The sequence below is a fragment of the Rana temporaria genome, chromosome 1, assembly GCF_905171775.1.
Source record: "Rana temporaria chromosome 1, aRanTem1.1, whole genome shotgun sequence".
Classification (NCBI taxonomy): domain Eukaryota; kingdom Metazoa; phylum Chordata; class Amphibia; order Anura; family Ranidae; genus Rana; species Rana temporaria.
In genome coordinates, this window is record NC_053489.1 from 179,372,963 (window position 1) to 179,400,517 (window position 27,555).

Below are 27,555 nucleotides of genomic sequence, written 5' to 3' on the forward strand. Positions count from 1 at the left end.
TAGTTCACTCTATTTACTCGTTATGGCCTCTATGATCATATAATTCAAAGTCCCATGGGCTTAGCTTGTTTTATTATATGTATAGTCAAAAACATTTATAAACCTGAGTACAAAGCAAGAACCGAAATGTCATTCAAAACTTTTTTATCAACTCCACTATTTAAATAGAGTATATTTAAATATGTACACTGGTCATTTAAATTTCCCTGAATTATGCTCTGGAAACTTTTTTTGTGAGGCAGGTGGCTGGAATCAAACACCCAAAACAATAGATCACTGCTCCATTCACTACAGTGAAGCAAAAAACTAAATTTAGGCTAACAGCCTAACTAGAGGAGGGTGAAATATATGTATACAAGGGTTCTTCAAAAAGTGTCTGCACTTTTTTAAACTCTATTTTATATATGTGCATAACATTTTTGAAGACCATGTATATGTATATGAATATATATATATATATATATATATATATATATATATATATATATATATAGTTAAATAGATAGATATAGATACAGTATATATATCTATATCTGTGTATATATATATATATATATATATATATATATATACACAGTATATTGAAGTTGTTTACTGCGTCCACTGCTGTCCTTGGTAATGGAAGAAATGTTTTATTACTAGCTGTGATGCATCCACAATAGTATATTGTGTGTACTGTACTGGTCAAACTGAAAGGATCCCTCTTCTCAACTTTACAATAGAATCTGTGTTCCTATGAAATATTAAAATTCCGGCATTGTTTTACTATGTTTCACATCATGGCTGAATGTATGTTCCTCAAGATGAATATGTAATCTACAACAGATATGTTTATTTAATGAAAACTCAAACAGTCTAAATAAAAAATTGAATGTTAAAAAAAAAAAACTCAAACAGTGCACTGATGATAATCTTATTTGCAAAATTATTCAACATTTGAAAAGCTGTGGAAAGATTAGACACCCTGCCATGTTTTACTGACATTTCTTCTCACCTACTTTCCTAGTGACCACAGTTTAACCAGACAGGAAGTTAGTGGAAATCGGAGACAGGGACTCCGACTGAATGTAAAAGCTCAAAAAGGGTTCTAGCTTTTTCTCTACTCACGGAAATACTGTATTTTTATTTCCTTCTGTGTTGCTGCTGAAGGTTTGACAAGGGATGTGTTTTTGGGGTTAAAGCGGTGGTTCACCCTAATATATAACATCAGCTCAAACACCCAGGCTCAGGCCGTTTTTGCACAACTCGCTAGTTAAAAAAAATAAAAACGATTCCATACCTTTGATCAGCTGCCACTTCCTGGTTGGTATCCCGCGGGAGTGGGCGTGTCCCTTCGTCGCCGCATTGTTTCCTGGGATTACTGTGCAGGGTCTCGTCACACTGCAGAGGATGAGAAATCTTTGGCTCCAGCATGGCAAATCTCGTGTGATTTTGCATGTCACATGACTCTGCAGCAGGTCAGGTGCCAAGGGCGGATCCAATTCCACCATTACAAGTGCTGGAAACCAGGTGTAAACAAGTCTATTGTTTATTACACACCTGAGAAACAGTTGGAGAAGTTACAGTGCAGCACTGTCCCGAGGAGAAAGGACGTTCAGACGATCGATAAATGTCATTTTAATATAAGGTAAGATTTTAAAACCTTTTTATAGTAATCAGCAGCATGATGATTTTTGCCCTTCTCTGTTTATAACACTGTGTTTAATGGTCACTATTAAAACATGTAATTATATCCATTAAATATATATTTTTTGTAATATTTGGGGATGCCTGGCTGGACAATACTCACGCCTCCTCAGCTGCTCAATTAGTTCTGAGCTATTGCTGAGAGAAAGTATTAGCTCAATTGTGTCAGCAGCACAACGGGGCGGGTCATTATGACGCCGGCCGTTGCGATGGCAACTGAGCAGTGTTGACGGCGCGGCTCGCCGTCAACACTGCACATGCGCGGGATACAGCGGTGAATGCTGGGACTGCAGCATTCACCGCATCACGGAAGAAAGTCCTGTGGGGCTTCACACTGCCAGGACATAAGATGGAAACGTCCATCTATAATTTATATAACATATCGTTTTATGGCAAATCGTTATGCAGCCACATAAAACAGCAGGACGGGTGAGTAGACTCTTGCATCTAGCAAAAGCGGGTGAAAGGGTTTTAAAAAAAAAAACGTAATTCGGGGGAACCACCGCTTTAAGGTGTTACTAAACCCAGGACCCTGCATTCACAATAACTGGTCTCCCACAGTACACAGAACATGGAAATGCAATAAGTTTAATAAATATAAACTGCTAAATACCTTTTCTCATCAGTAGTATATACAGTAGCAGTCTTGTGACTTCTATCAGTTCCTGGTAAAGCTTGTAGGAGGAGTTTTGATACTGCAATAAGCTGTCCTATCAGGATCCACGACCCCTGACCATCTGTCTGAACAGTGTTGATTAGCCCTGTGCTGATCACATGCACTCTCCCAAGAAAAAAAAATCTCTAGCAATACACACCAAACTGAGCATGTGCAGCTTGACTCCAAAAGGCTCTGTCTTATCCTGACATGTTCTGGAGTCAGTGGAAGAAGGGGAGGATCTGTGCATACAGGACAAAACTGCCTTTTTACACAATGCAGACGATTAACCCCTTAGGTTCCACAATAAGTATAACAAGCATGCTTTACTGCATATACAGTCTGATTTTACTATTGTGGATTTGGTAAAGCTTTAACTTACTTCTCCTTTATATTTACTACAATCTGATACTCCTGACCAAACATATCAACACTGCAAATCTGACACAAAATTAGCATTCAATGCTAATCTTGGTATATTTTATATTTAGCTGACTTTTAATTTTCAATAATGTTTATTACATTTTCCATATAGACATACAAAGGTAACGTCTTTCCATAAAAAAATAAGTTTTCAATCTGGTGCACATAACAATGAACCATTGCATTTTGAGGATACATCCTCCTAAAGCATAAGAAATTCCACAGCATGCAATAAGCAAAGTAGACGTTTCTTAATAATACTTTAAATATGTAGAGGAAAAGGAGGTAAAGCAGAAAAAAGGGAGAATCAAACCCATAGGGGAATGACGAGCAAGGAGACAGTGGAAAAGGAAAGAAGAAAGGGGGGGGAAGAGTTGAGGCTCCACGCTCCTTAACCACTTAAGCCCCGGACCATTTTGTTGCTAAATGCCCAGGCCAGGTTTTGCGATTCGGCACTGCGTCGATTTAACAGACAATTGCGCGGTCGTGCGATGTGGCTCCCAAACAAAATTGGCGTCCTTTTCTTCCCCACAAATAGAGCTTTCTTTTGGTGGTATTTGATCACCTCTGCGGTTTTTATTTTTTGCGCTATAAACAAAAATAGAGTGACAATTTTGAAAAAAATGCAATATTTTTTACTTTTTGCTGTAATAAATATCCCCCAAAAACATATATAAAAAAAAATTTCCTCAGTTTAGGCCGATACGTATTCTTCTACCTATTTTTGGTAAAAAAAAATTGCAATAAGCGGTTATCGATTGGTTTGCGCAAAATTTATAGCGTTTACAAAATAGGGGATAGTTTTATTGCATTTTTATTAATATTTTTTTTTACTACTAATGGCGGCGATCAGCGATTTTTTTCGTGACTGCGACATTATGGCAGGCACTTCAGACAATTTTGACACATTTTTGGGACCATTGTCATTTTCACAGCAAAAAATGCATTTAAATTGCATTGTTTATTGTGAAAATGACAGTTGCAGTTTGGGAGTTAACCACAGGGGGCGCTGTAGGAGTTAGGGTTCACCTAGTGTGTGTTTACAACTGATGGGGGGTGTGGCTGTAGGACTGACGTCATCGATCGAGTCTCCCTATAAAAGGGATGACTCGATCGATGCAGCCGCCACAGTGAAGCACGGGGAAGCCGTGTTTACATACGGCTCTCCCCGTTCTTCAGCTCCAGGGAGCGATCGCGATGGGGCGGCTATAAATAGCCGCGCTGTCGTCCCGTCTTGCTCCTCGCGGGTTACCGACCGCCGCATGTACCGGGGGGGGTCCCGATCGGACCCCCGACCCGCGGAAAGGCGGGGACGTACATGTACGCCCATATGCCTGTACGTGCCATTCTGTGGACGTACATGTACATGCGGTGGGCGTTAACCAGTTAAAGCAACCCACAAGACCACACCTAAGTTCCACTTGACCTAGAATCACCGGTCAAGTAGCCGATCCATGGGTCCCAGACTTTATAGAACTGCTTCATCTTATCCTGCGCGATTGCCGTTAGCCGCTCATTCAGCATAAGCCAAGACAGTTTATATTTAAGTTGATCGAATGGCAAGGCCGCAGACATCCAGTTCCTCGCTATATTTATTTTCGCTGAGGTAAATATGAATGCCACCAGCCGTCTCTGGGATCCAGATGCGTCAGGTACCCTACCCCCCAGGAGCGCGTGTTTGGCAGATTTAACTAAATTAATCTGGGTAAGGGAGTAGATGTAATTATACACCCTGATCCAGAACCTCCGGACCTTAGGACAGGTCCACCACACAGGGTAGGTGGAGCCCGTCTGGCCACATCCCCTAAAGCACTCCTGAGTGGCACCAGGCACAAAGGCGGCCAGTCTAGCCGGGACCATATACCACCTCAGCAAGACCTTGTAATTAGCTTCTATAATGGAAGTATTCATGATCGAATGAGATGCTGATTCCGACAGCCTATACCAGTGATGGCGAACCTTGGCACCCCAGATGTTTTGGAACTACATTTCCCATGATGCTCAGCTACTCTTCAGAGTGCATGAGCATCATGGGAAATGTAGTTCCAAAACATCTGGGGTGCCAAGGTTCGCCATCACTGGCCTATACCATTCCTCAATCTCAAATGTCTCCTGAAGATCCTGCTCCCATTGGAGCATATAGCTCAGCTTTTTCGAGATATATGATAGGATAGAATAAATAGCAGATATATGGCCTCTGACTTTATCATATTGCTTGAATACATACTCCATAGAAGTAATAGTAGTTAGATCGCCTTTATGAGCGACAGTTTGCAAAAAATGATATAATTGTGTATATCTGAAACCAGGGGTCAAGTCCTGGGGAAAAAAGTGTGGGAACTCCCACCCAAGATCCACTCCTCCACCAAAAAAAAAAAAAAAAATGATACGCTCATATGCATATACATTTCACACCCCTTTACATTACACAGCACCCTGCATCACTGGACCCCTTTACATTACACAGCACCCTGCATCACTGGACCCCTTTACATTACACAGCACCCTGCATCACTGGACCCCTTTACATTACACAGCACCCTGCATCACTGGACCCCTTTACATTACACAACACCCTGCATCACTGGACCCCCTTACATTACACAACACCCTGCATCACTGGACCCCTTTACATTACACAGCACCCTGCATCACTGGACCCCTTTACATTACACAGCACCCTGCATCACTGGACCCCCTTACATTACACAGCACCCTGCATCACTGGACCCCTTTACATTACACAGCACCCTGCATTGCTGGACCCCCTTACATTACACAGCACCCTGCATCACTGGACCCCTTTACATTACACAGCACCCTGCATCACTGGACCCCTTTACATTACACAGCACCCTGCATCGCTGGACCCCTTTTACATTACACTGCACCCTGCACCCCTTTACATTACACTGCACCTCTCGACCCCTTTTACATTACACTGCACCCTGCACCCCTTTTACATTACACTGCACCCTGCACCCCTTTACATTACACTACACCTCTGGACAGTACACATAGAAGAGCGCCCTGCTGGAGGGGGGCCGGGTGATTTCTGGAAACATGAAAGAGCCACAAGGTCAGATCGAACTAGTGACACAGGCAAGGTACGAAATAAATATAGGACCTTTGGTAGTACATTCATTTTTATTTAGTGCAATCTGCCGAACCACGAAGGGGGGTGAATCTGCCATCTGGCCAAATCATTGGTTAGGATCTTGAACAAGGCAGGGTAGTTCTGTCTATATAACGTTTGAATTGTGAACTCAAATTTATACCGAGATAAGGAAGAGCTTCTGACTCCCACTGGAATTTGTACGATCGCTCAATATCATTTAAAAAAAAAAGGCCTTTGGGATACAGAGTGATTTTTTTTTTTATATCAATAAACTCTTTTAAATTTTCATACAAACATATATTGAAATCAAATCTTTATTATTTTTGGCAATAACTTGGTGTGGGATGATTTCTGCCAGTTACGGCTGTGTCACACCCCTCCAACCTGTGTCTTAGAATAACAGGGAAGTGAAGCCTCCATCAATCAACATGTAATATCCAGCCCCCTTTGTGTTTAGCTGGATAGTGGGCATGGAGGAGGAGGGAGAGAGTGGGCTGTGCTTTACCACTGTGTATACATTCACATGACATCTGAGGCTGCTCAGATGTACTAGATAGGAAATGTTCAGGGTAGAAATACACTGTGAATTTTGAGCATGTGTACTAGCTGCTAACACTGCTCTGCAAAATCCCCAACTGCACTGGGGACATGTACAGAAGGGGGAGGTAAAAACAGCAGGATCAAACAGGTTTTTTGCATGATACAGAAAATTAATCTCATAGTGACTAAGTGTGTATGAACAGCATGTAATACAGCATTTATGCATACAGTAATTCGTAATGACGTGGGTTTAATGACACTTTAAGCACTTCAATACCAGGCACTTTCGCCCCTTCCTGCTCAGGACAATTTTCAGCGATGTCGCACTTTGAATGATAATTGTGCAGTCATGTAACACTGTACCCAAACTAAACTTTTATCATTTTGTTCCCACAAATAGAGCTTTCTTTTGGTGGTATTTGTTCACCACTGGGGTTTTTATTTTTTGCTAAACAAACTAAAATAGCCCGAAATTATAACATTTTATTTTCTCCTTCACTGACGGGTGCTGATGAGGTGGCACTGATGAGGCGGCACTGATGGGCACTGATGAGTTGGCACTGATAAGATGGCACTGATGGACACTGATAAGGAGGCACTGATAGGCGGCACTGATGGACAGCACTGATGGGCACTGATAGGGGGTACTGATGGGCACTGACAGGCAGTACAGATGGGCACTGATAGACACTAATAGATAGCAATGATGGGCAGCACTGATGATGAGGTACTGACAGATGTTACTGCTGGGCATTGATTGTCACTGTGATGGGCACTGATTGGCACTGTGGTGGGCACTGATTGGCACTGTGGTGGGCACTGAGAAATGTATTTGAGGGGGCACTGACTGGCAGCTGTTGAGCACTGATTGGCAGGTGATGGGCGCATCTGATGGGGGCTGTGCTGATAATCAATGTGCTGATTATCAGCACAGAACCCCCCCTCTGACAGAGAGAGATGCCGATCGGCTCTCCCTGTCAGCACAAATCGAGGAATGCTGTTTACTGGCACTTCCTGGTTCAGGCGATGATCAGCTGTGATTGGTCACAGCTGTCAGAGGCTCCTTACCACGATCGGAGATGCGGCCCACAGGCACGCACCGGCATGTTATTCTGCTGGACATCATATGACGCCCAATCAGGATAACAGAACCACTTTCCAGCCTTCAATCTACTAGAGGCCGGGCGGGAAGTGGTTAATTAAATATTTTTGTTAGATATTGCAATATATTTTCCACATGGCAGATGTTTCTGAGTGAGACCCACAGTTTTGAAATAATAACAGAAATTGCCATAGCCTATTTAACTGGGATGAGGTGCATTTTTTTCTCTTTGGTTTTTTTTTAAACTACAAGGATCCTTCCTACCTATTGAATGCCATGGCCTGGGCTGTTCTGATCCTAGATGCATTTCTTTTGAAGATCTTTTCTTAGTCTTTTCCTGCTCTTCCACTGGCCAGCATTTCTTGACCGCTGTATCCTTTATTTATACTAACTGATCTATGGAGACCGAAACTCTCCATTATTTCTTGCTCAATGAGGCTCTTGAGATCCTTGAGGTTTACTCCACCAATCTTAAAACCGCTCAACATAGTCAAAGTTTTTCCAGTAATCGGTGAAGCACATGTTGACTTTCCTCTTGTACGCCTTGACTTTTTTCAATTATCCAGCGTGCATCTGCAATAATATCTCTAATTTCTCTTTCTTTTCTAATTCCAGCTTGCACATCTGATAATTTTCTCTCAATGTAAGGTTCTTGTTGAAGTTATTATCGTGATGGCATCTGATACCAGGGAAATAGTTTCAGGTCTCTTTTCTTTGGTATTGAAAAAAAATGATCTCTTGCAATCTTTTGGCTATTGAGTGCTTTTGCATACTTGTTGGTGTACGTTTATCCTTATTTTAATTAATTATTTTTCAGTTGTTTGCAGACATTCTGGTGCAATGTTATCAGTTCCTGCAGCCTTTCTTTTTGACAGTGATCTCAGTGGCAGTCTGATTTTATCCTTCAAAACCAGTATATATATTCCTTTAACCCCTTCCCGCCATTTATATATACAGTGAGGAAAATAAGTATTTGAACACCCTGCTATTTTGCAAGTTCTCCCACTTGGAAATCATGGAGGGGTCTGAAATTGTCATCGTAGGTGCACGTCCACTGTGAGAGACATAATCAATTTTTTTTTTCCAGAAATCACAATTTATGATTTTTTAACTATTTATTTGTATGATACAGCTGCAAATAAGTATTTGAACACCTGTCTATCAGCTAGAATTCTGACCCTCAAAGACCTGTTAGTCTGCCTTTAAAATGTCCACCTCCACTCCATTTATTATCCTAAATTAGATGCACCTGTTTGAGGTCATTAGCTGCATAAAGACACCTGTCCACCCCATACAATCAGTAAGAATCCAACTACTAACATGGCCAAGACCAAAGAGCTGTCCAAAGACACTAGAGACAAAATTGTACACCTCCACAAGGCTGGAAAGGGCTACGGGGAAATTGCCAAGCAGCTTGGTGAAAAAAGGTCCACTGTTGGAGCAATCATTAGAAAATGGAAGAAGCTAAACATGACTGTCAATCTCCCTCGGACTGGGGCTCCATACAAAATCTCACCTCGTGGGGTCTCAATGATCATAAGAAAGGTGAGAAATCAGCCCAGGACTACACGGGAGGAGCTGGTCAATGACCTGAAAAGAGCTGGGACCACCGTTTCCAAGGTTACTGTTGGTAATACACTAAGACGTCATGGTTTGAAATCATGCATGGCACGGAAGGTTCCCCTGCTTAAACCAGCACATGTCAAGGCCCGTCTTAAGTTTGCCAATGACCATTTGGATGATCCAGAGGAGTCATGGGAGAAAGTCATGTGGTCAGATGAGACCAAAATAGAACTTTTTGGTCATAATTCCACTAACCGTGTTTGGAGGAAGAAGAATGATGAGTACCATCCCAAGAACACCACCCCTACTGTGAAGCATGGGGGTGGTAGCATCATGCTTTGGGGGTGTTTTTCTGCACATGGGACAGGGCGACTGCACTGTATTAAGGAGAGGATGACCGGGGCCATGTATTGTGAGATTTTGGGCAACAACCTCCTTCCCTCAGTTAGAGCTTTGAAGATGGGTCGAGGCTGGGTCTTCCAACATGACAATGACCCGAAGCACACAGCCAGGATAACCAAGGAGTGGCTCTGTAAGAAGGTTCTGGCATGGCCTAGCCAGTCTCCAGACCTAAACCCAATAGAGAATCTTTGGAGGGAGCTCAAACTCCGTGTTTCTCAGCGACAGCCCAGAAACCTGACTGATCTAGAGAAGATCTGTGTGGAGGAGTGGGCCAAAATCCCTCCTCCAGTGTGTGCAAACCTGGTGAAAAACTACAAGAAATGTTTGACCTCTGTAATTGCAAACAAAGGCTAATGTACCAAATATTAACATTGTTTTTCTCAGGTGTTCAAATACTTATTTGCAGCTGTATCATACAAATAAATAGTTTAAAAAAATCATACATTGTGATTTCTGGATTTTTTTTTTGATTATGTCTCTCACAGTGGACATGCACCTACGATAACAATTTCAGACCCCTCCATGATTTCCAAGTGAGAGAACTTGCAAAATAGCAGGGTGTTCAAATACTTATTTTCATCACTGTAAATGTCAATTTCTGATATCAGGGCCTGCCCTATTGTCAGGGAGAGGATCTGTGGCCCATTGTTTTTTTTTTCTCTCCCCAATTGGGGGGTCTCACCCTGGGAGAGCCCCCATTAAGTACTAAGGATTCAGGGATTGAGGCCCTTCCTCTTCAGAGGTCAGACCATTACTGTACCCTTGTGCATTTTTTTGTGTGCTGTCATTTCACGGTTCACTTTTTTTGTTCATAGGGTTTTGACAAGCACTGCACTGTGGAGCTCCATAATTTTTTTTTACTTTAATGGTGATTGTTTTTAATCAATGACATGGCAGTTTTGGTGGTATGCAGAGCACACCGCTATTATGCCTGTGCTAGTAAGCACACACTTCATCTTAGTGAAATAATCCATCTTTAAGCTAAAAGGTTCACTCACCATTCATCCAATCTGCCATTCATTCAATAACCAAACACCACCATCTTGTTCTCAGTTCGCCATCACAGCCATCATCACCTTTTCAAGCTCCTCACGGCTCCTTTTATTCTCACAAACAGGAAGTGATCACTCCACCAGCTAATCACCTCCCCCGTGGGAGTGGTCATCACAGGATGTCCCCTCAACACAGCAAGCACCATGTAGGAACATCCCTCTAACAGGATGTCCTATACAATGAATACAATACATGAATAGAATACATGAATAGAATACATACAATGAATACAATGCTGGCTAAAGTCTTATGGGCGTGTCTGGGCAGGGAATGCATCCATGCCTTTTAGCAGGCAAAGCCGTATTGCTTTTAAAACATGGACACCTTCCACCAATCCAAAAACACTCACAAGCTCTCATATTACCTCTGATAGGAATCCTTATTTTGCGCCATTCCATAGAATAACGCATATTCAGATTATACCATTATTGTAGGTGGAATGGAGGCTATCTACAGGCGTACGCTATGAATCCCAAACCATGCTGATCAGACACAGCAGAGACAAGAGCGCACATCAGCCTATAACCACTAATGTCCTTGCGGAGTGAGCATATCCCCTCCAACAATCGTCCGCGCTAAGGCACAGAGGGCCCCTCGCTGGCGGACATATGCCCACGCCGCAAACATCACACTCCAACCTCAAGACATTTTCTACTACCAGACGGGATTCAACCAGTCTCAGACTGCCCCAGTCATAAGCCATAAGCATATGTTATTTACTGTCCTTTTATATAAATCAAATTATCGTGTCATATGTTTTTCACAATCAGCTTTGGAATTGGTTATTGCAAATATTATGTTGAGGAACAATATCAGCACAATGAGCTCAATATCTATACACATCAGCATTTACTATGGAGAAGTTGCCACATGTACAGTACCAGTGTTTAATGTATATTTGGGCTGATTTACATAGACTGGAATAAAGGGGTAAAAAGCTAAGTAGTTCCTGATAACAACCAAACATACTTAATTTTTATACTCTGGCAAAATGAAACAAAGGAACTGGTATTCCTCAGTGTGGGTACAACAGCGTTATCATATAAATTCAGTGGTACCTCAATCACTGCTATCTACCTACTTCCTTCCACTGGATACCCTCAGGTACCTCAAGTTTTTCTCGAGCAACACTTCTGTTTTGGGTTGATCAACAATAACCAAAAGGCCAAAATGAATATAGGAAACCACAGAATATGATAAACATGTGTATAGCTTTATGACACCAAGATGTTTTAGCAGCAAGCATATCTAAACCCCCAAAAATAATATATTGCAGCTTACCAATCCTTAGCTGTGGTGGCTGCATTCGTTTTCTGCTTTTTTCCTTTCCCTTTCTTCCTTTTATTTGTAACTGGTGACCCGGCGAGACACACACTTCCTGTCTTATGCCGTGTACAGACGATCGGACATTCCGACAATAAAACCATGGATTTTTTTCCGACGGATGTTGGCTCAAACTTGTCTTGCATACACACGGTAGGACAAATGTTGTTGGAAATTCCAAACGCCAAGAACGCGGTCACGTACAACACGTATGACGGAACTATTAAAGGAAAGTTCAATACCAGTTGTGTTAGTAGAAGTTTGGTTCACACTTTTCAGCCTTGTGCTTTTCAGTCCGTTACAGCGTGACGACCGTGCTTTATTCATTACAAACGCTAGTTTTACCAGACCGAGTGCTTCCGTCTCTTACTTGATTCAGAGCATGTGTGGAATTTTGTGCGTCGGAATTGGCTACACACAATGGGAATTTACGAGAACGGATATTGTTGTCGGAAAATTAAAGAACCAGCTCACAAATTTTTGTTGTCGGAAATTCTGACAGCAAATGTCCGATGAAGCCTACACACGGTCTGAATTTCCGACACCAAGCTCCCATCGAGCATTTGTTTGTCGGAAATTCTAAGCGTGTGTACGTGGCATTAGTGTGGTTCTTCTATCTATGTACAGCAACACTGCCTGGAGAAGGTAGTGTTAGATGGACTAGTAAATTTAAATGGACGTTACATAATTGTCCAACAAATTAAAGCTGAAGTTTGGTATATTACTTATCTGTGTCAGCTGCCGCCCCACCAGATACATATTTTTTATTTCAAGTCTTTTATAGGCTTACTTGTAGGTACAAGATGAAAAAAATGAGTTTACTACTTCTTTAAAGAAAGTTGAAAAATAACAGACTTACTGACCGTGTCAACAGGATAAAATAAAGGGGGAAAAAAACGAAAAAAGAAAACAAATACAGCCACCACATTTAAGGAGAAGCAAGTTGCAATATATGACATTTTTGCATTTGAGTTCAGATACGCTTTAAAGTTTAAGGGCCAGATTCACGTAGATCCGCATATCTTTGCGCGGGCGTAACGTATCCGATTTACGTTATGCCTCCGCAACAGAAGGGCAAGTGCTGTATTCTCAAAGCACTTGCTCCGTAAGTTGCGGCGGCGTAGCGTAAAAAGGCCGGCGTAAGCCCGCCTAATTCAAATTTGGAACAGGGGGGCGTGTTTTATGTTAATAACTTGTGACCCGACGTGATTGACGTTTTTCACGAACGGTGCATGCGCCGTCCGTGGAAATCTCCCAGTGTGCATTGCTCTTAATACGCCGCAAGGACGTATTGGTTTTGACGTGAACGTAAATTACGTCCAGCCCCATTCACGGACGAGTTACGCAAACGACGTAAAAAATTCTACGCGGGAACGACGGCCATACTTAACATTGGTACTCCGCACTTACGCCACCATATAGCAGGGGTAACTTTACGCCGGGAAAAGCCTAACGTAAACGGCGTATCTAGCTGATTTACATATTTCGACGCGTAAATCAGCGTACACGCCCCTAGCGGCCAGCGTAAATATGCAGTTACGATCCGACGGCGTAAGAGACTTACGCCAGTCGGATCTAAGGGAAATCTATGCGGAACTGATTCTAAGAATCAGGCGCATTGATACGACCGGCCAGACTCAGAGATACGACGGCGTATCTGGAGATACGCCGTCGTATCTCTTTTGAGAATCTAGCCTAAGTATTTTGACTCATTTTTTATTACATTTATAGTACTTTTTTGTATCATTCTCTCTGTTCCTCTTCTAATTTACATGATCTATAATATAATGGACTGAGGATGAGCTGTTCTGTCCACAAAGAGACCTAATTTGCAATGCTGATCAGCTTTTTTAAACAGAGGAGCAGTTTTCAGTTGACATTTGTCATAAAAGATACTTGTGCCTGGAACTATAGTATATACTGCATCACAGCATGCAGAATAATTGTCCACTTTTGTTAATATGTGTTACAACAAATTTAACCGCTTGACGATCAGCCGCTGTCATTATACTGCGGCAGGATTGCCATAGGCGTACGTCCGCCGCTTTAAGAGCGATAGGGGCCCGCGTGCCCAAAGTGTGGCGCTGGAGCCGAATCATGTGGCCGGCGGCCACGATGTACGCCAGCTACCCGTGATTGCTCCTCAGAGAGCCAGAATGGGGATCTGTCAATGTAAGCAGACAGATCCCAGTTCTGACAGGGGAGTAGAGAGAGATCTGCTGTCCCTAGTGATCAGGAACAGCAATCTCTCTCCTCCTCTAGTCAGTACACTGCCCCCACAAGTAGAAACACCTCCCTAGGGAACACTTAACCCCTTGAGCGCCGCCCAGTGTTAACCCCTTCCCTGCCAGTGACATTTATACAGTAATCAGTGGCTATTTTTAGCTCGGAACGCTGTATTAATGTTACTGGACCCAAAAAGTGTCCTAAGTGCCTGATCTGTCTGCCGCAATATCGCAGTCCCGCTAAAAATCGCAATTAAAGTGGTTGTAATGGCACAAGGTTTTTTACCTTCATGCATTCTACTTACCTGAGCCCCCTCTCAATCCAGCGATGTCCATGAGAGCCTTCCGTCTCTGGGGACTTGCACTCCTGATTGGCATTTGGCAGCAGCTGTCCATCACAGCCAGTTAGCCAATCAGGAGGGGGGCTGAGCCGCGGCTCTGTGTGCGAACAGACACACACAGCCGCAGGTCAGGAGCGCCTGCTTGGGTGCCCCCACAGCAAGCAGCTTGCTGTGGGGGCACCCGTCAGGAAGAAGGAGCACCGGCGTGGGACCTGAGAAGAGGAGGATCCAGGCTGCTCTGTGCAAAACCATTGTTTTTAATATCGCTAAAAACGTGGTGCAATATATAATTTTTTAATAGGAGGCCATGGTTCTTTTTCAAACATGAATAATTTTTAAAGGAAATGCATATCTTTTTATATGTGTTATTGTTATTTATTATGCTTGGTATAAAAATCTAACTTACAGTATTTTACTTGAATCGGGTACTTATAAGTATTTAATACCTGCTGTATGTAACCATTAGATGGCATGCGTTAAGACCCATTTCACACTGGGGATGCCCGTGCATTAGCGGTAAAGTGCCGCTCGTTTTCGGCCGCTAGCAGGAGCTTTTAACCCCTGCTAGCGGCCAAAGAAAGGGTTAAAGATTCCCTTGTTGTGGCTCTTCAGGATCGATTTTCAGGCGCTTCAGAAAGCGCTGCCCATTCATTGCATTCAAAGATTCTGCTTGCAGGACTTTTTCTAACGCCCTGCATGCCCACCGCCCCAGTGTGAAAGCACTCATGCTTTCACATTCGGGCTGAATGGGAGGCAGTTTTCAGGCGCTAAAACTTCTTTCTTTTTTTAGCAGCTAAATGTAACATTGCGAGAGCTTGGAAAAAGTCTTCTGTGTCTTTTGTTTGTACCAAACATAAAGTTTCATGGATTATGGTACATGAGAAGTTAGCGAGTGTGCTGAATGATAAGGTCAGACACTTTGAAAAAACATGGTCGACTTGAGCTTTGTATAAGCATTTCTCCTTAGAGGACTAATTGTGGTAGTCTACTGGACATGGAATGCCCTGGGTTCTTTCCAGGTTCTTTCCTTTTTCTCCTTTGTACCTTTCATTTCACTAATGTGTTTTTTTCTATTGTTCTTTTACATCTTTCTCTGACTGGCACTTTCCTCTTTGCTTGCACTGAGGGTGATGAGGAACTATACACTCTTGCGGTATCTGTTCATTTTGCTGTACTAGTGCTTTTTTTTGACGGATTATTTTGCTTTGATTTATTGGGTTGTATTTCTAGCACTTATGCCACGTACAAACGGTCGTTTTATGCGATGTAAAAAAACAACGTTTTCTGTGAAGTAAAAAACAACGTTTTTGAAACTTCAATTTTCAAAAACGATGTTGCCTACACACCATCGTTTTTTCACAGTGCTCTAGCAAAGCGAGGTTACGTTCACCACTTTTTTCCATTGAAGCTCGCTTCATAACTAGCTTCTGGGCATGCGCGGGTGTAAAAACTTTGTTTGAAACGTCGTTTTTTGCTACACATGGTCAATTTCTGTGAAGTAAAAAACGACGTTTTGAAAAACGACACGCATGCTTCAATTTTTTTTGGTCGTTTTTCAGAAGACATAAAACGACGTTTTCTCCCACACACGGTCAATTAAATTTACGTTTTTAAAAACGTAGTTTTTTTACATCACAGAAAACGACCGTCTGTACGCGGCATAATTCTCATTAGTTGTATATGCTATGATTTCATGGCTAGTTTTTATTTTTGCTGCCAAGGACCTTGTATTGTCTATGTTTTCACCAAAAACTTTGCAATAAACATATTAAACGAGAAAAAAAAAACAGTATGTTGTTAAATAGACACAAAAAGTGGGAGAACATAAGAAATCACAATATACACATTGTTGTATGAGGAGAAGCTGCCTCCATACCTCTTTGAAGTGATTAATCAGTCTACACAAGCTTCCAACAAACTTGCATTAAATGCTGGACGTTCTTATTACAACTGAGTCTTGGATGCATCCTGTAAAAAATGTTTACTAAAAAAATGAAGATTTGTCAAAATATTTAGCAAAATAAAAAATATGAAAATGGTATGATTAGTGTTTTTGTACATTTTATTTATGTTGAAGACCACATTTTTCAAACTTTTCTGATATTACTAGTCAGGTAAATAATTAAAAATATTATTTATAATAATATCTCACATTTATCACTTGTAAACAGCACATGGTGAACTAGAGGTTGCTGACTCAAGGTTTTATGCAATGATTTACTACAATGTACTTTAATGTGTAAACCTGATAATCCAGTGCGATTTGATTTGTTGACAATGATGTATTTATAACAAACACCTAGCTGAATAATCAAAACGATTGAGAGCCGGTTCACACAGGGGCGGCACGACTTCGGGGGCGACTCGGCCAGGCGACCTGAAGACGACTTCCAAGGCGACTTGCAAGATGACTTCTGTATAGAAGTCAATGCAAATCGCCCCGAGTCGCCCCCGAAGTTGTACAAGAACCTTTTTCTAAGTCGGAGCGACTTGCGTCGCTCCTATTAGAACGGTTCTATTGACTACAATGGGACGCGACTTGTCAGGCGGCTGTGTCGCCTGACAAGTCGCCCAAGTGTGAACCGGCTCTTAAGGTTCTATTTTTAAATATACTTCACCTTACATGCTTTCATGTACAATCCATTAATATTTATAGTAAAATATTTACCATCTAATAAGAATAAAAAAGTAATAATACTGATTATGGCACAAATTGCGTAAAAACTGCTATAAGAATCAAAGAACAAGTTTAAAAATAAAAAAATGAAATGAGAGTTTCTGAAATACAAGTTCCTTAATTTTGAGATAATAGCTAGGCAGTGGTTCCCCAAATCAACAAAACTTCCTTTTTGTCTTTGTTGTTTTCAATAACCTTATTAAAGGAGTTGTAAAGGCAGAATGTTTTTTATCTTAATGCATTCTATGCATTAAGATAAAAAACCTTTTGTGTGTAGCAGCCACCCATGCATCCCCTAATTACTAACGTGATCCCCATCTTTCTCCAGGAATGTCCACGAATGTCTTTGCTAGACACAGCTGCGGCACCATTGACTCCTGCGTCTGTCAATCAAAGTCAGTCAGCCAGACAGGGGAGAGAGCTGGCAGGGCTGGGTTGGGGCTCCGTGTCTGAATGGACACACTGAGCAGTGACTCTGCTCCAGTGCCCCTATAGGAAGCTGCTGACTGTGGGGAACGCAATAGGAGGGAGGGGCCAGGAGCAGCAAAGAGGGACCTAAGAAGAGGAGGATCCGGGCTGCTCTGTGCAAAACCAACTGCACAGAGCAGGTAAGTATAATATGTTTGTTATTAAAAAACAAACAAGAAACAAGACTTTATAATCACTTTAAGGGCAATGTTTTCATTTTACTAATTTTAACAAATTAGGATAAAATACAGAAAGCCACACACTGTATGTATCCCATGAATTATTTTGGTTTTTGGGCATGCTCTGTCTCTCTCCCCTTGCTGCTTCTCCATTTGCTCTTAATGGCAAGTCCTGGATGTCAACATGACAGCCAGCACCTGCCCTGTAACACAGCTGCTGTGAAAAACTGAGCTTCTGATCAATCCTCAAAAACTTAATTCAGAAATGCAATCTAAGAACAATATTGTCACATTGCATTTACCATTTCATTCATCTGCAGATCAAAGGAGTGACCTTTGATCTGCATTAGGGATGAACCTTGGGTTCCATTTGAACTGATGCCCAGCCTCTATGCAGTTTGGTGAACAATGAACAAACTGGCCCAAATTACCAGTTCTCTTGCCCACATCCCCGACTACTGTATGTAAACAAACTGGCCAGGGATCTGTCATTAAGGGGGGACAGATGCCTTATCCCCACATTCTATCCCCCAAAAGAGATGTGGAGGTTTTTGGGGGGTATTGAAACCTGTAAACCCCCTTTAAAATAAGGGGACCTCCAGATATCTGCCCCCCCAGGGGTATAAGTATGAGGTACCCCGTATTACTCATTCCCATGATTTCCAGAAGGAGGTAAAAGTAAATAAGCATCAATATATTATTCCTTCAATAAAAAAATCCCTCAAATTAAAAAAAGGTAATCAATATCATTCAATGTAATTCCACCATCAATCATTTCGTCTATCAATGTAAATCCGCATTATTCATGATGATCCACCACCACCAAGACCCACTGCCCGGTGATGTTGCCCCTCCACACAACAGTACTTTCCTGCCACTACTCTAGTCACAAAAGACAGATCCCTGGTTGGCTGCTGTTTTTAAAAAAACTATTCATGAATAATAGGTGTTGTCATTGACCAAATATGGTCATGAACAGATACAAAGAGCAACCAGCTAGGGATCTGTCATTTGCGACAGTAGTGGTGGTGAGGAACCATTGTCAGGTTGTAACGGCAGCGGGACAACATTGTCAGATGGCAAGTGTTCTTGGCGATGGAGACGGACAGTTGAGCTACTTTATTGAACAACATGATGTTGGATTTACATCAAGGGATATTGTTACCTTCCTTTGGAGGTTGGGGTGGGGGGGGGGGGTATTAAATACCCTTGCCTTGGTGTGTTTATTGACTTATCACTCTTTTTTGCAAGTGAGAATAAAGGGGTACTAAATTAAAAAGTACTAATTCTCAGAGGGGTGGAAGATATCTGCAGGCCACCTTACTATGCAGGGGTTTCCAGGTTCTGATAAGTCTCTACCTATAAACCCAACATTCCTTTTGGGAGACAGGATATGGGGATGAGGCCCTTGTCCTTACAAATGGGGACAAGGTGCCTTGCATAGAGGGGAGAGGAACTTTGTACACCCCTCCCACCAAGGTAGGGGGGCACAAGGTACCCTGAAATGGAGCTGCATGCTCACTGCTCTCCTTTTCCAGACACCAAAAGATTCATGCTTGAATAAGGGTCTGCTATGATTTTCAGTGAGAACCCCACAATGTTTTTCACAGTTTATTTTAATGTTACTTTTAAATGAATACATTTTACTGTTCTGTAATTTCACATGCAGGTTTAAGGCATGTTATTTATTTTTAAAGGCGTGTGATTTATTTTTTTCAATGTTGCCCTATAAGCCACATTAAAAGACACTCTAAACAGCATTTTTTAGAATTATTATTGCACTGGCACCTGTCCCCCATGGCAGTTCCCAGCTACCTAAACACTTATCCTATTACCCCTTATTACAATTAACCCTAATACCCTTCCTCTTCCCCTTCTTCCCTTACTTATATTATCGGTAATGGTATATCAACTTTTTATTTTTACCTTTCATTCATTTTATGTTTATTGTTTTGCATTAAATTATGTACAAAATAGAAATATAGTGCATCTTTTAGTTTTGTTGTTTTTTTTTTCTCTTAACATTGGATAAAAAAATATTTTTGCAAGACAATATCACCAAAAGAAATGTTTGTCCCAAAGAAAAGAAAGGACAAAGTTGTAGTTGCAGTAACCTATTATATTGCTTTTGGCGCCACTCATCATAGAGGTGAAAGCTTATTCATGTGTCCCAGAACATGGGATGCAGGCTTATCCTGATACCAACCCAGTGGGCTAGTAAGTGTTAAGAGGAAAGGATCACTGCTACTCCCGACCAGCCCAGGTGAATAAACGATAAGGAGTGGCCTCAGCCCACATGTCTTCACCACACCACACATCTGAAGTTGTAGTTGCAGTTTTGCCTTTTATAAATTACTTTTAATGTTTGTAGTTTTCTAAACTAAAGCAATTTATTCTTCTTTTAGTATTTGAGCAGGAATTTATTGTTGTAATTTCAGTCTTTATGCTTATGCAGTGTTTTGTGTTAACCCTCTATTTCTAGACCGGCCATTTTGGGAAGTGCTGAAAACTTCACAGTTTTGATAAAGAACAATATTCACTTTGCAGCCTTTAATTATACCACGTAAGTAAACCCTGATTTAATATATAACAAGTTTGGCCATACACCTGACTCATTGGGGGGATTTACTAAAATGGGTGCACACAGAATCTGATGTAGCTATGCATCGTAACCAATCAGCTTCTAGGTTTTATTGTCAAAGCTTAACTGTCCAAGCTGAAGTTAGAAGCTGATTGCTCACTTTGCACCGCTGCATCAGATTTAATGTTTTAGTAAACCTCCCCCATATGTATGATCTAGTCATCTGACATCTTTGGCAGCTTCCAGATCATTCGGAAGACAAAAACAAAATCACATAAAGCCAGAGTAGTTCCAAACTGTCGAGGAACTCGACAAGGCAAGTTTCTCCATTCCCGTTGAGGAAAAAGAAGACATGCTCTCTTTTTGGCTCGACGGGATCCTCGACAGTTTCCTCGTCGAAAATGTACACACGACCGGTTTCCTTGTGTGTACGAGGCCTCAAGCTTTAAATGGTCATATTACAGAACATTTTATTTGTATTACCGTATTTATCGCGGTATAACGCGCTCCCGCGTATACCGCGCACCCCTAAAGTGACCCCCAATCCTGTGGAAAAAAAGTTATTTTTGTACTTACAGTTTTGGTGTCTTGCGTGGCATCCATCGGCGGCCTCGTCGGGTCCGGCGTCCTTCTGCGGCTTCGGGTCTCCTTCTGCGGCGGGTCCGGTGTCCTCTTCGGCGGGTCCGGTGTCCTCTTCGGCGGGTCCGGTGTCTTCTTCGGCGTCCTCCCCGCTCGTTTCCCGCGCCGAGTTTTGAATACTGCGCCAGCATATACCGAGCGCAGTACACTCGGGCAGGCTCGGCAACTGTCGCGCTCACGTCCTGTACGTCCAGGACGTGACCGCGGAAGAAGCCGAGACTGGCCGAATATACCTGAGTGTACTGCGCTCGGTATATGTCGGCGCAGTATTCAAAACTCGGTGCGGGTATCGGCGTATATCGCGCACCCACAATTTTGCCCTGATTTTCAGGGCAAAAAAGTGCGCGATATACGCCGATAAATACGGTATATTTTAGCTTAGGAAGTGGGGGGTCTAAGCAATTCTTTGTTACTTGGATAGAGTTGTTAAGCCATTAGACTATAGAAGTTTATTTATGACTGTCACTGTTGCTTTTTTCTGTATAAAATGTATGTCATAACTTGATTTTTCATTGTACTTCTTTTATAGGAAAAACATCCTTCCAGAATACAATGTCACCTGCGTTTATCACAAAGTGACTGCTCCTCAGTGTCCCATATTTCGATTAGGGGACATCCTAAAAGAAGCAGGAGAGAATTTTTCCCAAGTTGCTATTCTGGTATATAATTATATACTCTTGCTCATATTGATATTTGTATTTTTTTAATTTTGATATATCAGTTGAATAGAGAAAATTTTCCTCATAGGGCTGTTTTTATTAGGATTCCTGGGCCTGAGGACAGATGTGAAATTGACAGACTTACTAGTTAGGGAAGTAGTAGGCAAAGCAAGATTGTGGTGAGGTGTGATTTCCCAAAACTATGGGATGTTTTCTGCAGCCCATTGTTAAAGTAATTTTTAGACACAGCCCTTTTTTTTTTTAACGATGTTCTTATTGAACTTAATGCCACTCTGTATTTACAAAGGGAGTGCAACACTCTTTCAAGTTCCTGGTACACTGTTTACCATCAACATTGTTTAAACACATCCATAGCCAGCATATTCACAGAAACACAAGCCAAAGCAAATTTTAGAGTTCAAAGCAGTTTCCAAAAAGATGTATCTCTGAAATAGTTTTTGTTTCATTCTGACCAAGAACCTTATTTATGTCTTTTTTTTTGTTTTCTTTTTTTTTTTTTTTTTTACTTTTCACTAGTTCTAATGCAAGGTTAGAACCTCTGTCATGTTTCGCTGTCTGTGTCTTTACTAGGTGTCTAAGGCCCCGTACAGACGGGCAAACATGTACGATGAAAACGGTCCGCCGGACCGTTTTCAGCGTACATGCCCGCCCGGAGATTTCTGTATGATGGCTGTACACACCATCATACAGAAATCCGCGCGTACACGATACGGAGCGATGAGGCCGCGCCGTCGCCGCGGCGACGTGCGCGGCCCTGGCAGTTCAATGCTTCCACGCATGCGTCAAAGTCATTCGACGCATGCGAGGGATGGCGGCCGCTCGGTCATGTACGGTAAGTCTGTACAGACGACCGAACATGTCTGACGAACAGGATTCCAGTGGGCATGTTTCTAAACATGTTTAGAAACATTTGCCCGCTCGAAAACGGTCTGGCGGGCAAATGTACGCTGGAATCCTGTCCGCTCGGCTGTACAGACGACCGAACATGTCTGCTGAAACTGGTCCGCGGACCAGTTTCAGAAAACATGTTCGGTCGTCTGTACGGGGCCTTAAGGACAGAAAGTAATGAGATATAACGCTTATGGGGCAAAGCAAATTTATTTTGTAGAGGAAAAGGATTAGAACCACTGCTAGGATTTTATTGCCCTCTGTGCATTCCTCTCTTGGTGTTACCTGCAATCTCTCAATTGTTGTCCTGGAGTCACTGACACAGAAGGGGACCGTAGATAGTCCCAATGAAGACACAACAGCAATAAAAATGTTACAGTAGGTTTAAATCTTATCTACACTAACTAACGAAATATGGTTGGATGTGACCCGTGAGATGCCTCCATCCCCATACAATATACAACGAAACATGAATTGCCCGTGGGACTTTAGAAGAGGCGCAACACACTCATTAGTGGTATTTAACCAGCCCACTCACCTCTGGTCCTTGTTGGTTTCCTGTGAGGGATACCCACTAGCAGCAGACTTGATGTACTACGTTATCTTTGGGACACTCGCTAGCATCCCCTTTACTTACACCCATCCACTGACTCTTCTAGCTGAAGGGGGTTTCCCTCGCTCGACAGGCCCCAAAGACACAGATCTGTATTCACAGTAGGCAGAATCAAATCCTTCCTGGTGTCTCCCTTCTAGTCAGCTCTGCGGAACCTCTGGGTTCAGCTCTCTCACTATAGGCCCCTAAGTCGACAACCCAGGGTCCGCATGGCCTCCTCTGCTCCCTCCTGGACTCTATTCCCAGGCTCAACTAACCCTTAGCACATTTACTCTGGCTTTATATACTGTATCCCAACATGCAATGCAGTACATTTACTCTGCTAATTGCGAGGGCTATAACAAAGACTGTGCACTCACTTGTCAGGACCCCTCCCACTATCCAATATGCCTCTCTTTTGGTACAGTGAGGGACAGTCAGAACAAGCTGAGCTGCACCTGAGTTACAACGAGCAGACCTAAGCAATAGATCCTGCTCCCTGGTTGGCAGAGAGCACACTAAGTTTTACCTGACCATCTTCCTGGTAAGCAGAAAGACCAAAAACGATACTCTCTTCTAGCACCTACCTAGGAGGGTGCTACATCAGTATGCTTACAACTGTCAGGAAGGGGTTAAATAATGTATAATTTTGTGTTGCTGCTTTGTAAAAGGTGTATACATTTTTGCATATTTTTTTTCATATCTAAAACTTTCTTTTATATAGGGTGGGATTATGGGCATAGAAATCAACTGGCACTGTAATCTTGATCGGTGGTTTCACAGCTGTCGTCCAAAATACAGTTTCCGACGGTTGGATGATAAGGTTGTTGATGAACGCTTGTATCCTGGTTTAAATTTTAGATATAGAAACAAGACGCTGAAATATAAATATATGTACATAGTCCTTTATCTTTCCGTCATAACAATATGAATATAAATACATTTACAATACTAGCAAGTCATTGCAAAAAAGGTGACTGAAACTTATATAATGTAAAGTTTATCTCTAGGCAAAATCTTGTTTTTTATAGTTTTAGATAGCGTATGTAAGGGTAGGTGGGTGGTCGGTTGTCACGTTCTCCAGGGTTTTCCTCCTTGTTGGGTGCCAAGCAAGGGTTACATGAGAGGCCTATCCCTGGGTGGGTTCTTAGGGGTTACTTTGAATAGGGTCATGGCCTTACACGGGGGCTACCTTTACTGGAAAAGCCAACTGATCGCCAATAAACTCTCTCAATGTTACTGCACATCACCACAGTCACTTGTGCATTTAGGTGGGAACACGCAGAGCCCTTGCTCTCTCCACCTGTCCAGGGCATCACCACTACCTCATTCCCAGTAACGATATGGTGTCCCGCCATGCACCTAGCACTGACTCAATGCATGCACTTCACTTTTATTAGGTTTTCACAAAGGTTTGACAAAAGTACAGCACATATAATACCTGGAGTATTCATGGCTAGTACAGAGTACAGTAAAACCTTGGTTTGCGAGCATTATTCATTCCAGAAACATGCTTGTAATCCAAAGCACTTGTATATCAAAGCATTTTTTTTACAGGGTACAAAAGAGAAGAGAAGAGAGGCACCTCTAAGGCCTCGTACACACGACCGAGGAACTTGACGGGCGAAACACATCGTTTTGCTCGTCGAGTTCCTTGTGAAGCCGTCGAGAAACTCGACAAGCCAAGTTTCTCCATTCCCGTCAAGGAAATAGAGAACATGCTCTCTTTTTGGCTCGTCGAGTTTCTCGACAGTTTCCTCGACGAAAATGTACACACGACCGGTTTCCTCTGCAAAAAAATATCTCCCAGCAAGTTTCTTGCTGGTTTTTGCCGAGAAACTCGGTCGTGTGTACGAGGCCTAAGTGTAGCAATAAGTTGCTAAATGTTGTACCTTCATTAAATGTAACCATATTGCTACACTTAGAGGCTCCTCTCTTCTTTTTTATACTCAGTTGTGACCTGACGCTACTCTTATAAATGGATTAAAACATTTTGCTTGTCTTGCAAAACGCTCTCAAACCAAGTTACTCTCAAACCAAGGTTTTACTGTACTTAAAGGACAATATAAAAAGCCAGAGGGGTAATACAGGTAGCAAAAACTGTTGTGTTTTAGGTCAAATGTCATTAAGTACAGCCATCGTAAGAGTGAGAGTGGTGGTATATTTACCTTTATCATTGAAAGTAAAGAAAATCCCAAATTTGTGTTGTCCCCAGAAAAGTAATAGAGGGGAAATCTTCGAATGGAGACACGAGTTCTGGTCCCCAAGGAATTTCCTTAATATGCAGGGATTTCCTCTCACTTCCTGTTTGGCTAGGGGTCAGAAAGTGAAGGGAAATCTCCAAAATAGGACACAGATAGTGAACAAAAATCTGACAAGGGTAACAACCCTCCCTTGGTCTACCCAATAAATGAAAAAAAGAACAAAAACGGGGGTGTAGGGGTTTGGGGAAAGAACAGATGGTTAGTCAGAGCTACACTTGTTTTTTATACACTGAGGACTTCATCCATAAGGAAAAAATGGTTTTGGCTGAAATGATACTATCTGGATGGTTCCCATGTATTTTGTGGCTACAGCCATAATCGGTTATTTCCTGCCCTTGCTGATACTCATTGTTGTAAAAGCTGTTCTTGTGAATTTAGAATATATGTAATTATATGCTATGACATTAATACAGTACATACTGAGGGATGGTTCACTTATCCTTGGATTCAAATTAAAATATTCTTTTGTATCTACAGATTTGCCAGGTACTACAAGAATCAGGACCAAAGTGACATAAGGACTCTTATAAAGGCTTATGGGATAAGATTTGACATTCAAGTCTATGGCACAGTAATGCTTTCATTTCTAATAATTATTAGGTTCTAAAAGCATTTAGAACATTTTCATTTAAAGTGTTACTAAACCCACAGCAGTAAAACCAGTCTGTATAATGCAGTATAAAGCATTGTTATACTCACTGTGGAAGGGGTTAATTCTCTGAATTGTGTAAAAGGGCTGCTAGATCCTGTCTTCTCTGATCCTCCCCTTCTTTTACTGTCCCCAATACATCTCCTGATAGAAAAGAGCCTTGGGGGACAGGCTGCACATGCTCAGTTTGATATGTATTGCTAGAGAGGTTGTTTTTTTTTCTTGAGAGAGTGCATGTGATCAGCACAGTAGCCTAATAGGACAGTCAGAGAATGAAAACTCCTCCTACAAGCTTTAACTAGACACTGAAAGGAAGTCACAAGACTTCTATATACTGCGGATGAGAAAGGGTATTTAGCCATTTAAATTTACTAAAACAATTGAATTTCCACGTTCTGTGTACTGTGGGAGACCAGATATAGTGAATGCAGGCTCCTGGGTTTAGTAACACTTTAACTAAAATGTTACAAATTTGTTTGTATGAGTCTATTACAGAACTGATGTAGTCAATGCTTGCTATGATCCAAGCTTAAATCAGATTAGCAGAATGTGTTTGTATTTGTTACACCATAACACTGGGGTTTGTTGACCCAGAGAGCCACACTAAAAAGAGTATCAGAGTCTTTTTGTGCTGCACAACAGAACATCTCCCCCACCAAACCCTGACACCACCAGCTTGTTTAGGTCTAGAGGGCTGCAAAGAGCAGTTTTATTGACCTGATCCCTCACTCCTGCAGGCTCCCTTGAATTGTAAGACCTGACCCTGCAGCCTCTTTTCCCCTGTGCTAAAGCAGTCATGGGTCATTGGATGTCATCAAGTTCAATGCAGAGCCCATAGCCCTGCACTGAATATGGGAACACTGAGGGTCAGTCCATTGCAGGAGCATAGGGAAGGAAAGCACTAGTTGCTGGGAGAGTAAAGGACTAAGTAAAAGTGACCACAATTTATCATGGCTGCTGAGACACTGACACCGTGGTCAGTTTACGTGCCTTTGTCATCCGACCGCAGCCCTGCTCTGTCCTTCTCTGTCCTCCTCTCCCCCTCCCTCCCTGCCTGTCTGCTTGTGACAATGCCCACCCCCTGTGTCCCAGTGTCTGAGCTATGTAAAAAAATTGCTGATTATACCTTATATCTGAGCATCTCCTGGCACTCACATGACTGTTCGGCTCTCTCCTCCCCTCCTCCCCGGCTGACGTCAGCCGCTCAGCAACTGCCCTCTATAGAGAGGGAGAGGAGAGAGCCGAGGAGTCACGTGAGCTCCGGGAGATGCTCTGATATAAGGTATTATCTGCATTTTTTTATATACCGTATTTTCCGGCGTATAAGACGACCCGGCGTTTAAGACGACCCCCTAATTTTCCAGGAAAATTTTTGGTTTTGGGATATACTCACTGTATAAGACTACCCCATTTTTTTCAAGCCCCACTGTGCCATTACATGCCCCCACTTTGCCATTACATGCCCCCACTGTGCCATTACATGCCCCCACTGTGCCATCACATGCCC

At 42.2% G+C, this 27,555-nt stretch overlaps 1 protein-coding gene across 1 annotated transcript in view; it reads left to right on the plus strand.

The window, feature by feature from the left end:
* The window catches only part of P2RX7 (purinergic receptor P2X 7), an 87,809-nt gene that overhangs the window by 24,369 nt on the left and 35,885 nt on the right, over nucleotides 1–27,555 (plus strand). The window contains exons 6-9 of the mRNA XM_040346804.1: nucleotides 20,238–20,318; nucleotides 21,505–21,634; nucleotides 23,860–23,996; nucleotides 25,877–25,970. Of these exons, the coding sequence (XP_040202738.1) occupies nucleotides 20,238–20,318; nucleotides 21,505–21,634; nucleotides 23,860–23,996; nucleotides 25,877–25,970 (442 nt within the window). The remainder of the gene's footprint in view (nucleotides 1–20,237; nucleotides 20,319–21,504; nucleotides 21,635–23,859; nucleotides 23,997–25,876; nucleotides 25,971–27,555) is intronic.